The sequence below is a fragment of the Nothobranchius furzeri genome, chromosome 5, assembly GCF_043380555.1.
Source record: "Nothobranchius furzeri strain GRZ-AD chromosome 5, NfurGRZ-RIMD1, whole genome shotgun sequence".
NCBI classification, from domain to species: Eukaryota; Metazoa; Chordata; class Actinopteri; order Cyprinodontiformes; family Nothobranchiidae; genus Nothobranchius; species Nothobranchius furzeri.
The window spans coordinates 83,063,030-83,080,646 of NC_091745.1; the positions used below are offsets into that span (position 1 = coordinate 83,063,030).

At 43.0% G+C, this 17,617-nt stretch overlaps 1 protein-coding gene across 7 annotated transcripts in view; it reads left to right on the plus strand.

Annotated features, from left to right (window-relative positions):
- Positions 1–14,413, plus strand: part of LOC107374067 (protein PALS2) — a 65,538-nt gene extending 51,125 nt beyond the window's left edge. For 6 of the 7 annotated variants that reach the window (XM_054735046.2, XM_054735042.2, XM_054735045.2 and 3 more), the window contains 6 exons: positions 9,845–9,947; positions 10,719–10,790; positions 10,948–11,109; positions 11,474–11,676; positions 11,760–11,888; positions 11,971–14,413. In XM_054735046.2, the coding sequence (XP_054591021.2) occupies positions 9,845–9,947; positions 10,719–10,790; positions 10,948–11,109; positions 11,474–11,676; positions 11,760–11,888; positions 11,971–12,147 (846 nt within the window). In that variant the 3' untranslated portion in view covers positions 12,148–14,413. The remainder of the gene's footprint in view (positions 1–9,844; positions 9,948–10,718; positions 10,791–10,947; positions 11,110–11,473; positions 11,677–11,759; positions 11,889–11,970) is intronic. The other variant, XM_054735051.2, reaches the window with a different exon arrangement.
- The last annotated feature ends 3,204 nt before the right edge of the window (positions 14,414–17,617 follow it).

The following is a 17,617-nucleotide window of genomic DNA, read 5'->3' on the forward strand; positions in this document are numbered from 1 at the left end:
AACAATGTGTGAAAACCACTAAATCGCGTACTTGGACCAAAATGGCCGACCTCCCGTGCGACTTTGCACTTCGCTCCAAGAGACTTTTTTGTATGTCCTGAGACACTACATTAGTGTACCAAACTTCGTTATCCTCAGTCAAAGCATGGCTTGGGGCTGACAGTTTTAATGGTCCTAGGGGGTGCTATTGTAATCCTCAGTCAAAGCATGGCTTGGGGCTGACAGTTTTAATGGTCCTAGGGGGTGCTATTTAAGAAAATAGGCCACGCCCACAAACTTCAGCTGTCTATTTCTATTGGGGGTCAGACTAGGATCACTCACCAGAAGTTTCTTAGCGATATCACGATAAGTGAAGAAATGAGGCAAACGTATTTCCATGGCGTGATGGTGATTTTCGCCATGCTCCCAAAGCCCCGCCTTTTTTCGAAACCAGCCAGTACTCGAGACCAAGTGACCTCAAGTTGTCTACTGCTATTTGGCAGAGATTCCTGGTGATTGGGTAAAAGGAGTCCAGTAGGGAGCTGTGAAATAAAGAGTGGCGTGGCGACAGGTCAAAGTTTGAGGCATTAGTGTACCAAATTTCGTAATCCTCAGTCAAAGCATGGCTTGCGGCTGACAGTTTTAATGGTCCTAGGGGGCTCTATTTCAGAAAATAGGCCACGCCCACCGGATGTTCACATCAGATTTTTTGTGGGGCCATACTAGGATCACTCACAAGAAGTTTCGTGACGATATCTTTAGAAGTGACGAAATGGGAGGCAAACGTAAGGCCACGGAGGTACGCCTGACTTCGCCACTCCGCCACAGCCCCGCCCTCTGCCGAAAACTCCCATAAAGTGACACCAAGCAACCCCCACTTGTCTTGTGTTACCAGCTATAGAGCCCTGCACGGGCCTAAAATCTGAGCCCATGTCCGGCCCGAGGGGGTGGAGCCCCAGCTCGACCTGGCCCGAAAAGGTTTTCAGGATTCTCTGGCCCGGCCCGAGCCTGACCCCGACTTTTTGTAACCATCTAAATGAAAACAAAGTGCGTCAATCCTGACCAATGTGTTAAAAGACGTGCAGGATCCGATCAATTTGTTTTTCCCTCGTTTACTGTCATGGAGATAACGGCGCACTGGCTCTGGTGGTAATCAAGTTAAATTTTATCTCTTTCCAACAATTTTCACAAGAAAACAAAACCGTCAAAAGCAGGGCTTGTGTTGACCGGATAGTTCCCGTATTTGACGGCTTATTTTGACGTAGAAAGAATAGAAAGAATTACCCCGAGGCATGCAGACGAACTGACATTTTATTCGTTACACACATCGCAGATGTAGCTAAATCACCCAAGAAAAGATTCCCATCTGAACATCTGAGCTGCTCAGCGCAGCTCACTGTCAGCGCATATGTGCACAGCGAGCTGAAGTTGTGGAGATTTGTTTGGAGCGCATCGCAGAACCAGAGCGCATGCGGGAAGGTTCCTCCCACTGAAGCGAGTGTTTTCCAAACCCTGTCGCTCAGAGAGACTTGTCACTTAGAAAATGTTCCCTGATTATGAAACTTTGGCTGAATTGTGCTTTTTCCTGTCTCCAATGTGGCGACACATCCATGAGCCGTCTGAGGAGAATCCCAGAATCTCTTCAGCTCAGACAGCGCATATGATTACGCACAAGCGTGACCCATCAACCCGGTCTCACAGTGAGACTGGGTCGGAACTGTTCAGGTTTACGCAGACAATCTTTACATAGAATTGACTTACAGATATAAAATTAATTCAGTAAAATATAAAGCATTTTATTTAAATATCCATTCATTTTTTACAAGCACAGAGAGCCGCATCAGATGGATGGAAGAGCCGCGGGTTGTGACATGTTTTCTCCAGGACCAGAGAGGACGCAAACTCAATACATCTCTTTTATTGTGAGGTAATAATTTCTCCGAGTTTTGCGGTTGCGGGCGGGAGTAGACATGCACGCTGCAGGTGCGAGCGGGAGTGTAACACACGTTGCAGGCGGTAATTGTCAGAAATTCGGCGGGAGCGGGCAGGAGCGGGATGAAGAAAACAGTCCCGCGCAGGGCTCTACTGCTACGTTTGTGTTTCAATTTTTTTTATGAATTCGATTAAAAATAAAGGCGCCCGGCCCGTGTCCGAGGTAATTGCACAGTCGTTGGCCCGAAGCCTGGCCCGAGGGCCTAGGGCTTCAGTGCAGGGCTCTAACCAGCTACAAATTTGTGGTGATTAAGGGAAATGGGGCGATTTGGGACCTTTCACAGTAAAACTTGACCTTTTTGGTACTGAAGGGGCGGGGCTTGTGTGATGTCATCATCCGGCCATTCAGTTTAGTTTGTGGGTGGATGACAAATGACCACAGAAATTTTTGTAACTGTTCCATTCAGTTATGAAGTTATAGCAATTTATATTTTTTTGACGAGTAGTAAAATTTTGAGGCCTGGCCCCGCCCCTTCAACATATACGAAAACTCAGAATCCTTGTCTCATTTTGTTCGCCCATCCCTTCTTAGCAATTTTACGTAATTTATGAGACGATCGTGCGAGAAATGATCGAGCAATCCAATCAGAAACGGACCCTAAAAACGGCCAAAACGGCTAAAAATTGCTATTTCAACCCAAAATGGCCGACTTCCTGTTTGATATTGACCGTGGTTGCAAGAGACTTTTCTGTGCGAATTGTTGAGTACTCCATCCTGCTCAGTACTGGCTCTCCTCAGGGCTGTGTGCTGAGCCCCCTACTGTACACTGTACACATCGGACTGTACCGCATCCCACCCATCCACTGCCATCTTCAAGTTTGCAGATGACACCAATGTGGTCGGCCTCATCACAGACGGAGATGAGGCAGCATACCGGGCAGAGGTCAATAATCTGTCAAGGTGGTGCTCAGATAACAACCTCACTCTGAATATAAAAAAACAAAAGAGCTTATTCTGGATTTCAGAAGACACAGTCACACACACGCCCCTCTCCTCATAAATGGAGAGCATGTGGACTGTGTCCCCTCCACCAGGTTCCTCGGCACCAGTGTTGCCAGATCCAAAATCCCACTATATCGTACAGAGAGGCCTAAATTATCGTTTTTCAGTACAAATTATCGTACATTATAAATTTGATAGTAACGTTCCATAAACGACTTCTCACTCCAATATAATATAACAAAGAAGGTGTTTTATATTGCCCTGTTTAAATAAACATCTTTAAAACCAGTAATATAATGCCTATAAACGTGGAGAGTGTGTTGGCACCACTCCGACCTCCACGCATTGACACAATATGCACATTTGCGCAGTCCTATTTATTTCATTTCTACATAGGTTAAAAGCACGCGACAAAACATCACAGCAGTGGAAAAACTGACCCAATAAATGACAAAGCAGCCTACTCACCTAATTGCTGATCTCGATCTCCTCATGTGATTCACTGTCTGTCGCAGCAGAATGCCTTTAATCACCTGTACTAAGTGGTCTGTGCTTCTCATTGCAATGTTGTGCTCGGCTAAAAAGCCACATAGCTTGATTTCAGCATTTTTCACATCATTTTCAAACTTCTCTTTTTCATTAGTTTGCTGGCGACATTTAAGAATAGATGTCTGGTTTGGCGCAATGCATTTTACCCTTTCTTTTTGTTTAGCTCCCTTTGCATGATTCTAAAGAACGGTGATTTCTGATACCATCTGGATGTTGCAGCAACGACAGAAAGCCTTGGTTTCGTTCCCCGTAACAGGTGCAAGCCATCCTTTGAAAATAGGTTCCAACTCCCACGCAGGACGATAAACTTGTGTCCGGTGTTGCTTTGCTTTACCTTCATCCGTCCCTTCTCTGGTTAGAAGCCATTGTCTCGTCGCTCAGTCCTCCTAGATTAGACTTAACTCGGCACGCTCGCAGGCGAACAGCAAAAACCGGCAGGCCACTGCCACATTATATAACCTTACAGTTTCTCGCGAGAGAAGGCCCTATCGATGTGATTGGGCTATTGATTGTACAGATCCAGAGTCAGTTTTTGTAATAGACACAATAGCATAAACCTGTAAGCACTGAGGTGAAATCTGACTTCAGAACAGTTTAAAATTATGTAATTGACTTGGGAAAGCCACAGCAAAAGACGGTGTTACTAGATGCAATGTGAAATTATCGTACATTTGAGGATTTTTGAAACTATTGATCGTACATCGTACAGAGCCCAAAATTATGGTACAAATACGATAATTATCGTACATCTGGCAACACTGCTCGGCACCATCATCTCTGCTGACCTGTCCTGATCTGCCAACACCAGAGCTCTGGTTAAAAAGGCTCAGCAGCGGCTGCACTTTCTCTGGGTCTTGAGAAGGTGTGGCCTGGATCAGAAACTTCTGCTGGCTTTCTACCACTGCTCAGTGGAGAGCACCTTCACCTACTCCCTGAGTGTGTGGTATGCAGGCTCCACTGCTGAGGACAGGAAGGCTGTTCAGAGGACAATAAACACCGCCCAGAGGATTATTGGCTGCACCCTGCCATCCCTTGAGGCCATCTCCAGAACCCGCTGCCTGAAGAGAACCACTGCTATCCTCCGTGACCCCACCCACCCTGCCCACTGCCTGTTTGAACTGTTGCCCTCAGGGCGCCGCTTCAGGTCAGTTAAATCACATACCACCAGACTTTCCAACAGCTTCTTCCCTTGGGCCATCAGAACATTCAACACAACGGCACCATTCAACCCCCCACATCCCCATCAGTAATGTGGACTAATCTGTTTTAAATCATTTTAAATTATTGTTTTAGCAGATCCGAATCACTGGTTGTACTTTCTTGTTGTTGCTAAATGTTTTTAAATTGTTTCTAGTCCTTTATGGTTTTCACATTTATTGTCATTCATTGTCTTGTGCACTGTTGATGGTGGACCATCTGTAATTTAATTGCCATGAGCAATTACAATAAAGTCTATTCTATTCTATTCTACTACAAGTGTACCAAATTTCATAACTGTACGATAAACTAAGCTTAATGGAGAGGGGTATTTTTCACTTTGTAGGGGGCGCTGTTCAGCCATTTTCTTTGCAATTTTTTGGGACCTTTAAAATATCAAATTTTTCACCAGGCCTGACAAGTTTCGGGGTATGATAAGGTCCCCAAAAAGCCATTCAAAGCAGGCTAAGAATAATAAATTAAAGCTGCAAGCAGCGTCGTTCGGCCCTCGCAGCTCCGCGCCGCTCCGGCCTGGCCGGCAGCCCGGGGCACGTCCGCGGAAAAGAAACATCGACCACCCCGACACCAGAAACCGCTAACGGTCACCTCGTCCGTACCTCACCCTGACTCAGCATCCCCTCTGAGCCCACCATTATATTACACGTCTCACCACTAGGGCATACTCTTATCTTGACCACACTGGTGGTGTAATGACACAGACCAACTGTAATGCTTTTCTGACCATGTTTTTTAAAGTTATCAAAAGTTAAAGTTATCTAGGGGGCGCTGTGACCAACTACAGAAAAATCCCATTGAGGTCAGCCTTGGTTGACAAAGACAGTTTTATTTTGGCATCAATCGGACATTGTGTGTGTTATCTAGAGCCATTGAGCTGAAAGGGGCGGAGCTACAGGGATTTGAACCAACAACCACATCAATGTGTTTGGTGCAGTCACGTGATGTCACAAGCCAAGTATAATGCCATTCTGACCTTGTCTTTAGAAGTTAATAAAGTTTGAACCCATCTAGGGGGCGCTGTGACCATTTACAACTAAATCCCATAGAGGTAATCTTTGCTCATCAAAGATGGTTTTCAGTTAATTTGGCATCAATCAAACGTTACATCTAGAGACAAAATGCTGTAAGTGGGCGGAGTTAAAGTGATTTTAACAAGTGAGCACATATATGTGTTGATAGCAGTTACATGATGACTAAGTTTGATATAGTTTGGAGCGTTTTTGCAGAAGTTACAAAGGTTTTATTGTATCTAGGGGGCACTGCCCATAATTTACGAAATATTCCATGAAGAAAGTTTGTAGGTTGATAACAGTCATTTGTGTCCAGTTTGGTGTGAATTGCATCATGCATCTGTTATTCAGGGCCTAATATCTGTCAGGGGACGGAGCTAAAGCGTTATCAACCAATTACCACAGGATTGTTGGGTGCCTTTGTGTGATGACACATAGCAAGTTTGGTGCAGTTACGACCTCGTCTGTAGGAGTTATTCCAATTTTAAAGGTATGTAGGGGGCGCTGTGGTGATATTATATAACGTTCGCCAACCGTTTGTGCCTTGTTGGCTAAAGGACATGATTGTTCATTGCCGTGTTCAGTCTCGGGCAAATCGGAGGCCGTTTGTGGAAGTTACAATCAAACGGAAGGTCACGGCGTCACCCCAGAATTCGCCATGGCATCAAATTCCAAATTAATCTCACTCAGTCATGGGGAAAAAAACAACTGAATCTTCCACATTTAGATTCCATATAGATACTAAGAAATGGCCGAACCACTCAGTAAAGCCAAATGAACATTCATCATCTAAATCCCATTTATAAAATAAATTTAGGTGTGTAACAAATATTTTTTTGACTTTATCATGTTTTCTGGAGTCCGAGTTATGAAATGTAGTCAAGATCATACTGTATGCCCCATCAATAAATCAAATATTTGGTCATTGACAAAAATTTACTATTTGATGTGTTCAACAATAAGTCTATTCATTAATTGATTTAAATTTGACCAATATTAAATGTTTCAGTCAGAAGCTACATAACTTTATTTCTCCAGATTCTAAATTGTTGATCAGCTGTGTCAACATTAGCCTAATCTCAACCGGTCCCGAAACATGGGCTGATGTTTACATTCCAAAGAGGACGGATGAACACAAATCAACTGTTCAGCAGCTTCATACTAAATTTCAAAGTGTGCAAACCCCATTTTTAAATTAAAGCATTAACTTATCTTTGTTTTTATATTTTCTTTCAGCAGTTATTTCTCGAAGCCTTTCTGATTTCTGCTTCAGCCTGTTGGCTGATAGAAATTTGTCTTACTTTAGACCAAGGTCTGTTAGGATGTGTACATTTTTCTGATACGACCTTGCTGTTTAACCCAGACACGGAGGAGCATGAAATTCTGTGTCAAAGTATTTCAAAGTTCCCAATCTGGGAATACATGAAGAATTAAAACAATTGAAACTTTTTAAATGCAAATTCCCTACAACCGCTTTAATCTGCTATCTCATTTTAATTTTACTTCCATACAGTTTCTCCACTTGTTCTGATCATGGTGTCCGCTAATCGGAGATCTGAACAAGTTCCTACATTTGACAGACATCAGGAGATTCAGTTCATGACAACTGATATTTTTTAGTGTTCAAAATGCAGTTTTCGACTTAAACAGGCACTGCATACCAAGTCTGTCACCCGGGTGCGATCGTCATCTGCTGAAAACTCCCTTGTCTTATTTAAAATGTCAGAGACAAAGATAATAAATAAATAAATAAATAAATAAATAAATAAATGAGATAAAATGCAATTTGACTATAGTCACTGGTTTTGTTGGTCTGGGATTACTGTTAACCACACGGTCAATCTCCCAGTCCAGAGGTTTGACTAAAAACCTACATACTTAGCTTTATTGGGCTCTCTTTTACTACCAAGTACTGATAGACAGTCGATTTCTCAAATTGAGGGGTTCCACTAAAACCCTTTTCCTTTCAGCCACCAAAAGTTACACAGTTTATAGTTCAAATTATATTTGTCACCAGAATACCAGGAATTAAATATTTGGCCAGTGTTTCACCCTTTGATGCATGAATTATGAAATCTTCAACCATGATTATTTAACAGTGTTTTTCATTCATCTTCAGGTGTGAATGAAACACATTTCAACTATAATTTCATATAATTTTACTACCTGTCCACCACAGTGGTTTTCTGAACATGAAATATGTTGGCTGGACTTACTGAAGTCCACATAGAGGGGCTCAAATGCAATAAAGTCTTCAACAGGTGTGCTTAATAGCAAAAAAACGAATACATAAACTATGATTTTGAGAACCTGTCCACTGTATTGACCATTTTGCATCAAGGAGTTAATTTTTTCATCTTTATGTTCTAGTTTAAGTTACTTTCAGGCCTCAGTTGATAGGACCTTATTAGCTCAGAGTACAGCAGCTGTTGTTTGGTTTTTTTGAGCCTGGCTGTGCTCTCTCTCTGTTTCACATCTTCAGCCCTTTTTCTCTCCACCGCTCTGTGCTTCCTCGTAAGCATAATACATTTGTGACACGTCAGCGGTTATCAAAATCATGTTTTCCATCATTCCTCTGATAATTTTCAGATCACTTCCGCATTTCCTGGATTTACATTTCTTTCAATGTACAATGTTCACTCAAAAGGTATTTTGTGAGTTCTTATTCCCCCATATAGATACTCTTCTTCGGCATGAGGTCAGATTTAGGCTTACGAATCCGCCCTCCAACTGTGTGTCTAAACTTATCAGCCAACCAGTTTAAATGTCTGACCACCAACTTGAGACGTGTGCAAATGAGTTGAAATATCCTTCTTTCTACAAGAATAAGCAAGTCCAGACACACTCTCAGTCATTCGAACAACAGTTAAAGCAGATAACATCTAAGACAAACAACAACACAGATAACTAGAGCATGTTTCTATTTCTCCGGCAAAACGCTTAAAACCAGGCCAAATACAGACAGCATTCAGAGAATCTGTCAAGAACCATCCTATTCAAGGCGGACGTCACCACTTAATCTCATAGTTACCACACCGGTCTACTTCATTTCTTACACCAGAGTTGCATTTCTAATTTCGGCTAAAATGCAGAAAACCAAGCCAAATACAGACAGCATTCAAAAGAACCCGTCAAAACCATTTTATTCACGGCGGACGACACCAAGTTTTTATCTCTGGTCACCTAGGATTTTCTCTCTGTACCACAAAGACAAAACAAATGAACAACAAACTTGTCTCCCCAAATCTCTCCACTTCAGGGCTTGAGTTTGTGGATGCGCATTCCTCCTAGCGACATCAAGACCCCCACCGAACCCCCCCAGCAAAACTCAGCGCTGGAGGAGATTTAGGTTGTCGACAGTCCTCCGGCGTCTGTTCTTGACGCCGCGAGGTGACGGGACCCCAGCTCTTGAAGGACCAAATTATGTCATGGATTTTATCAATATGTTTATCAATAAACAATTTCCTGGAGTCGAAGAGAAAAGGGACAAGAAACAATGAGGCAGACAAACAACAAATCATGATGCCCAGAACATCTGGTCACAGACTTTATTTAAAGGAAAAGATAAGAAAGCAATGGAAGTGGATCATGTGTGAGAGAGTGTGTGTGTATGGGAAGACAAGAGTGTGTGTGTGTGTGTGTGTGTGTGTGTGTGTGTGTGTGTGTGTGTGTGTGTGTGTGTGTGTGTGTGTGTGAGAATGTTTTCAGGACATTCAGTTAATAGATCTGTTAATAGGACTAAAGTAATGAAATATAAAACTTCCATAACAACCTTTCACTTATAAATCCATCATTTGTTTAGTTTATATATATAATTTTTTTACTTTATTTTTTGAATAAAAGGGGCTCAGAAGTAAATATTCTTTTTCATCATTTTAAATGAATTAATAGATCGGATTTATTCTGGCAGAATTAATCCGTATGAGCAATCCTGGTTGTTGGTGTGGTTTTTGTGTTCTTAGTTTTTTGTGGTTTCTAAGAAGAAGAATTAGTGTTCAGACTGCTAAAGAAATGTGCACAAATATCTTCTAAATTTGATTTGAGGAGGTCAAATGTGAACACACTCACAGCTGGCTCACTCGGTCAATTGGATGCTGCCACAGACTTAACAAGTCCTGCTGTTTTCTCTCATTTCGCCCAACTGATTCCCATTAAGGCATGCAAAGTCGTTGGTGGAGCCACTGGCCTCATTCCCAGTCAGTTCTTGGAGGAGAAGAGAAAAGCTTTTGTGAGAAGAGACCGGGACGCTGCTGGTACAGGTCAGCTCCATCCTATCATAGTCTTTGTTTCTCTAAACAACAGCCGGTATTGTTGAGGCTAACTTTCATCAGGGACAACCGCCTCTCAACACTAACGTGCATGGGTGTGACGGACCAAAAATCTCACGGATCGGATCATACCGCGGTTTTCAGTCACGGATCGGATCGTTTTTTGGATCAGCAGAAAGAAAAGGAAAAACAAATAGCTTTGCTTTCTCTGTTTATTTTCTAAAACACTCAGTGCAATTTTTTCTGCTATAAAAGCAGAAGTTACAGAGAGGTCCGATTGCTGATTAAATGTTACAACGGTTGGCCCTATAAAACACTCTCGCTTCGTGTCCAGCTTTCACTCATCTCCTCACCTTTCTGATGCTCTATCTATTTTTCTTTTGTTCTCTTTTACAGATGTGTCCTCAACAATATTTACAGGTCCCACCATGTTTATGTCCAAGGCATGTTTCACGCACCACGCCGCGCCGTCAGACTTCAGACGTGTGCGTGTGTTAATCACTGTATTTTACAGGGACGCCTAAATGCTCCCATACATGCAACCTAAACAATGCAGGTGGTTTTTCAAGCTCCTCTCCTCCTCCGCCATCACCACCGCTGCGCGTTTCTCCTTTGGATTGAAACCTCCGCCTTCCACGTGACTGATCCGCAAACCGCGTGTGTGCTGAACCGTAGCGAGAGATCCGTACGGATCACGGATCAACGATGATCCGTTGCACCCCTACTAACTTGTAGCGTTCTCACACCATGTCTGTGTCTCAGGGATACTCTGTGGACGTCTGACAGGAAAGAAAAAAAAGAAAAAAATGATGTACCTCACTGCCAAAAATGCAGGTGTGTGTGTGTGTGTGTGTGTGTGTGTGTGTGTGTATGTGTGTGTGTGTGTGTGTGTGTGTGTGTGTGTGTGTGTGTGTGTGTGTGTGACTGCTCTTTGATTACTTAGGGATCAGTGACTTTATGTTTCTAATCCAGCCTGTGTTGCCTTGACCAGAGTTTGATCGTTATGAGCTGCAGATCTACGAGGAAGTAGCCAGAATGCCTCCATTCCAAAGGAAAACACTGGTTCTGATAGGAGCTCAGGGAGTCGGGAGGAGGAGCCTGAAAAACAGACTTATTGTTCTGAATCCTTTCAGATATGGAACCACTGTCCCCTGTGAGTGTTTCAGACTGGACCGAGGGAATGCTTCACACTTGTAAGGTTTTTCGACCAAAGGGATTTCACTGCTAGACCAGGGCTGGTGCTAAAGCATGTCCTTAATGTTTTTTTCAAACATGAACACATTCAGATGGGTAAAGGGAAACCATTATAGAACAGTTTTAAGTCTCTGAGTCCACCTGTCCTTGATGAAAACATCTTTTCCTCTGGCCCAGCTGAGATAACCTGTTTTTGTTGGTAGAGGTGAGAGCTTTTGGTGTTGAAAATAGAAACAGTTCTGGTTTATCACTGAAACCTTTTTGGTGGGAAAAAAAACATTTTTTCTGATGAGTTTAAGTCTTGAGTGATTTTCTTCTTGTAGTTACGTCCCGCCATCCTCGAGAAGAGGAGAAAGATGGACAAAACTACTGTTTTGTGACACGAGAAGAAATGGAAAAGGACATAAAAGAGAGTCGATACCTGGAGCATGGCGAGTACGACGGAAACCTCTATGGCACCAAGATCAACTCTATCCACGAAGTGGTGGAAGCTGGTCGTATGTGCATCCTAGACATCAACCCTCAGGTCAGTCCAAGGAGCTCCGTCAATGTGCAGAGCTGATTTTTTTTTCCTGAAGCTTTGATGACGACATTATAGTTGGTCCTCAGGCCCTGAAAGTGTTAAAGACTGCTGAGTTCATGCCATTTGTGGTGTTTATCGCTGCTCCTGAATTGGACACACTAAGAGATATGCACAAAGCTGTGGTTGACGCTGGCCTTACTACCAAACTACTCACGGTAAGGAAATGAAAAGTCCCCCAGTGACTTCTTTACGGTCGTTGATTGGTCATGCTGATGTGTGGGCTCTGCTCTGTTCTAGGAGACTGATTTAAAGAAGACCGTAGATGAGAGTGCCAGGATCCGCCGGGCGTACAGCCACTACTTTGACCTGACTATTGTCAACGACAATCTGGACAAAGCTTTTGACGTGCTACAGGACACCGTAGAGCAATTATTAGTAGAGCCTCAGTGGGTTCCAGTCAGCTGGGTCTACTGAAGCTCTACGGGACAGATGTGCTTTAACACCGTGGCACGGTTTCAGACAGCATCCCTAAGTTGTCCCTGTTTCGTACAGACAAAGCTGCATCGGTCACCTTAATCTGCATTGCCATTTTTCTTTCAAGCACACTATGCAAATCTCAACACACAGGAAGTGTACTTATTTATTGCCAAAATATTTTTAAAGAATATTTTTATTTTATTATATTAGGAGGAATAATACTGACCCTTGTGTCTGGTTGTAGGTGATTTTTAGCCGCATTAACTTTCACATCTGTATGCTAGGTTGTATTTTTTTTGCAGAATGAGGGCTATCTAAAAAGAAATAATAAATAAAACTAAAGGATACAATGCGATACCTCAGTGTAAAGTTTACAGTGTGCAAGTGTCCACTGCTTTAAGTCCTTTATAGGGAGCCTAAGTCATGCACATCTTCTTCCGGACCACGGGTCCCCAAAAGAACGAAATAATGAATGCAAAATTGGTGGGGCTAAAAACGTTATTTTCTGATGCCGCGCGTTATGTACCATGGATTTCACATATGATGTCCGTGAATTTTAAATATGCATTTTGATACCAAGAAAGTGCTTATCTTTGAACGAGGGGAAACTTTATTTTAGGTTTAATGTGAAAATCTGTCTAGGACTACAAATGCGCATCACCAAAGGGACGTCATCAAACCAGACACGGAGAAGAGCAGAGGGAAAATGGCTGTAAATTCAGCAAACTTCAAATCCTACCTTGAGAAGGAAAGAACAACCCAAAATATGGCCATTTGGTAAGTAGCAGCTACGCTAGGGAAGAGGTGCCTAGCGTAGCGTGTCTGTGCAAAGTGCTGATGTCTGATTTGTAGTTAAGTTAGTAACAAACTTTTGCAAGTTGATAAATCTCAAAGTACGTGACTTGTGTGGTCGAAACACGCTTGATTAATTTTCATTTAAATGGAAATATAACAAATGTGCAATCCAGGGCGTAAGGCTACACGGATTGGAAAATAACTCTTTTTAGCCCCATTGACTTACATTTATTTATTTTTTGTTCATCCGGGGACCAATGAGCTGACTGGAAAGGGAGGAGCCTAACCCCAGTGCAAACTGGAAGCAAAAGCGGCGCGGAACGGCACAGCTTCAAATAGAATCCATTATAGTATATGGAGAGTAACAAAGCAGCCGTGACGCAGCAATTTTCGCACGCGTCCCAGAAGTGGCACGCCGCTAAAGATAGGATCAGGTTCTGTTTTTTTCCTTGAGCCGCTTCTTTGATTTGTTAATTGCCGCAGGGCTAGACAGGAAATCGCACATGGTTTCAGTGTAAAATCCCTGGAAAATTTCAATGTAAAAGTATTGCAGCGATGCTATTTCATATATATGAAGCTTACGTGTCACCTAATGGCTTATTTACTCACACCATCGTTCCATAAGTGCAGCGGTGTGTGTTTCATGGCTTTAGTCCTGGCAGTGGAGAGGAACAACAGCAATCTAAAACATAATTTCCTTTTTGTTTAATGGTGGATTGCATAAACAAACTGTACCCTTTGAAGTCTTGAGGGATCATGTGATCTTGCGAGGAGTTTGGCGGATGTCTCGAGGCCTTTTGTTATATTGTGAGTCGAGCGAGGGTCATGGCTGAGGAGCCGCTTTGCTGCTGAGATTCTCCCGGTGTGCACTTAAGTGCTGTGATTGTCGCCAGTAAACAGTTCCGCTGCCGTTCCACGCTGCTTTTGTTTCCAGTGTGCAGTTGGCATTAGGCTCCCTATTGCTAAATCCTGATCTAATTCTCCCCTTCTTTTGATTTCAACATAATGAATAACATGGTTTTTGCACAAGGGGAGCTATACTGTAATGTATTACCAGTGCTCACAGGAGCACCAAAAAATATTCCTGCTTTTTGACATATGCAACATGTACATGTTTGACAGTTAGACCCGTGGATTTGGTGCTGTGTTTGTGTTAACAAGAAAGAAAATTAATTCCTGTGATTCCTGAACAGGGTACTTCATCTCAGCAAACGATCCCTTTTGATGTGATATTACTAAAACGTAAATGTTTTGAATGAAGTTCATATTTACTTAATAAAAGGTATTTTTTGGAAGACTTCAGATTAAATGTGTTTTCAGATGTTTAATAAATAACTAGTGTTTTCTTATAAGATGCTGCTTTGTATTTTATATTTATCTCATTTGTAAAAATGTTAAATGAGTTTTTGGTTGAGACAAAAAAAAGTTTTCCATATTAAAGGTGTATGAAGTGATGATCAGTATGTTAGAGCGATCACAAATCATTTTCTCTGGAATTAGGAAGTATGGAGTTGGGGCAGATTGTAAACAAGGACTGCATCCCTCTTTGGCCTTTTAAAAGAAAAACCAATGACTGTAAAAAAGATGGACAAACCCCAGTCATTGCTTTTCTGTGTGGCTCTTCTAAAGTAAAATGGGTGGTTCCGATCGCTGCCACCTTGGCCGTGTCACAGGTCTTGTTATGCCCAGATAGTCCAAAAATGGGAAAAGAGGTGGAGCTGTGAAGGTGGGAGCAAATGATTGACACGTATAAACTGAATCAATGCAGCTACGAACCTGAAGTTATACGGAGCTTGGAGCCAGCGGGGGTAGCTACCAACTACTTGAACTAACCCAAAGCTAAAAGAGGTTCTAAGGCCCTTTTAGCCAGAAAAACTTGGTTGAGCGACTCAAAAGGGAAGCATGCATCAATTCAAAGAGCTCCGGTGTTTCTTTGGTCTCCCTCAAAGAGCTCTAATAGGCAGCTAGGACAACTAAAACCTTGCATAAGAGTTGGGCGAATCTGGTAGCCGCGCGACTTGGCTGATGGGAGATGGGAGGAGCCAGCCTACTGTGCCTAGTGGCTCTTTCCAGTCAGGAGCCTTGAGAAGCTGTGCACCTGCTCCCCTCGGCTGAAGTGGCAAATTTGCAGATCTCTCATTTGCACGGCTGCCGCTGCTGAATGGAGAGAAACAAATACTCTGTAATTCTCCCTTCTGCAGCAGCAATCTCGTGGCTCTTTGACCGCGGTGGACCAGCGAAGCCTGTAAACTTCCAGTAGCATCGGCCTACCAGTGGAGGCTCGTCCATAGGGGGCACTAGGGTGCACCCCACCAGTCTCATAGGAAGAAAAAGAAGAGCATAGGAATCCCAGCGCCCGTGCAGACATAGGCGTCATTTTAACCGGGGACGCCGGGGACATGTCCCCGGCAAAATTTGTGATTGGCAGCTGTGTCCCCCCACTTTCAAAAACGCCTGCTGATGAGGATTTTTGTTTTACCAGCTCAGATCTTATCCAGGGGTCGGCAACCTGTTCCCATCAAAGAGCCATTATTACCCATTTCCCACGGTAATTTTGGACGGACCTTAATAAGCAGTGACTTAAGTGAAGCAGGCAGGTCGCACTAGAAAATTTCGTTTAAAAGACGTCATAAATGTGTTCCCCCGTCATTTTTATTACTAAAATATGAAGTAAAAACTCACAATTTAATTTTCATTCATTTGTCATTAATATGTAGTCTACACCTGTGCGTTAAGTGGACCATCTTCCAGTAAAAGCAAAGCATCCAGTCCACCTCTCCAAATGCGTAAAATGTGCATCAGCCGCTAGTTAGGCGTGTGCGCACCATCAGCTGATCGGCCCAGACAAGAGCAGAGCAACTAGAGAAAGAATAGAGGATAATTGTGTCTGGATGTGGATGGAGATTACATTTTACAGCAGCCTGATCATCATTTAAATACGTAAACCATCACCTGTCTACTAGTCCACGCTATCAGCATTATTTAAATTTTAATTGGTGTGTGTGTGTGTGTGTGTGTGTGTGTGTGAGTGAGTGAGTGAGTGAGTGAGTGTGTGTGTGTGTGTGTGTGTTTTCCACTTCAAACACTGGTCTAACCAACCAGACCAGCGTGTCCAGTAACATATTAATGTTACAATTAAACAGTTTCACTTCATGTAGGCTAGGAACGTTTCATCTGCCGTGGCCCGACCGCTTCTGCTCCACATGAACTTTGTGCGTGATCAAATGTCTCTACGCTTCATGCGGAACTAGACGGGAACAAGCGCTGTTCAGCCAAAGTTTCATAATTTCATAAAAAGAACATTTTCCAAGTGACACATCCCTCAGAGAGACCGGGTTTCCAGAACGCTTCAGTGGGAGGAAATCATCGCATGCGCGTGGTTCTGCACTGCGAACCCCAGATCTTCAGCTCACTGTCCACCGTGGGCGCTCCGAGCCGCGCTGAACACAGTTCCAGTATAAAGAGCTCTGATGTTCTGATGGGAATATTTTACCTCCGCGTGTGCGTTAACGATTAAAATGTCAGCTCATCCATGAGCATCCGTGTGCGTCGGGGTAATTTTTTCAAACCAAGCAACATCCTTGAGTTCATCTGTCAAAATAAACAGTCAAATGGAAATATATGTAACCTGCCGTTTAACTGTTTTGCCTTCCTGTGAAGATTGTTGCAAAGAGAAACAATTAAACTTGATTAACCCTAGAGCCACGCAGAGAACCATGCAGAGCGCATGCGGGAAGATTCCTCCCACTGAAGCGAGTGTTTTCCAAACCCCGTCTCTCAGAGAGACTTGTCACTTAGAAAATGTTCCCTGATTATGAAACTTTGGCTGAATAGCGCTTGTTCCTGGCTCCAATGTGGCGACACATCCAGGAGCCGTCTGAGGAGATCCCAGAATCTCACATCCTCTTCAGCTCATAAAGTGCCTATGATTACGCACAAGCGTGACCGGTCAACCACCGCAGACCGGGTTGGACCTGTTCAGGTTTACGCAGACAATCTTTACATTTAGAATTGGCATACAGATGTAAAATTAATGCAGTAAAATATAAAGCATTTTATTTAAATATCCATTCATTATTTTACAAACACAGAGAGTTGCATCAGATGGATGGAAGAGCCGCATGCGGCTCCAGAGCCGCGGATTGCCGACCCCTGTGCTAGCCTACTTTATTGTCCCCAGCAATTTTTAAACCCCACTCAAGTGTATGGTTATTGTCCCCATCAATTCTGAAAACAAACTGACGCCCTTGCGTGCAGAAGACCGGCAGGGCAGAGTCTCAGTTCAGTTCTGGACAGAACCAGATATTCTCCACAGTTCACCGTCCTGTGTTGCTGTTGCAGTGCAGCTGAGTACACCTCGTGGAGGTTTGTTATGAAGAACTGGAAAATGATGGAATGTGGCATCAGAGACTTTTGAACACTCCTGCATGTAAAAAAGGTAATTTTTTTTACTATAACACAGATTATTACAACCTTAAACTGGCAAAGGTAAGACCGAGTTAATGCTTTTAACTTCATGTAATTAGCTTGCTTTGTTTTTTATACCGAGTTTGCTTGATGCATAAGAATGGTGATTTGGCGTTCCCTGGTGGTGATAAGTGGATAGTGCATCTGAAATCAGCCCAGTCGTCACACCTGCAGTTTACACACCTAATTAGAATTTCATTCGTTG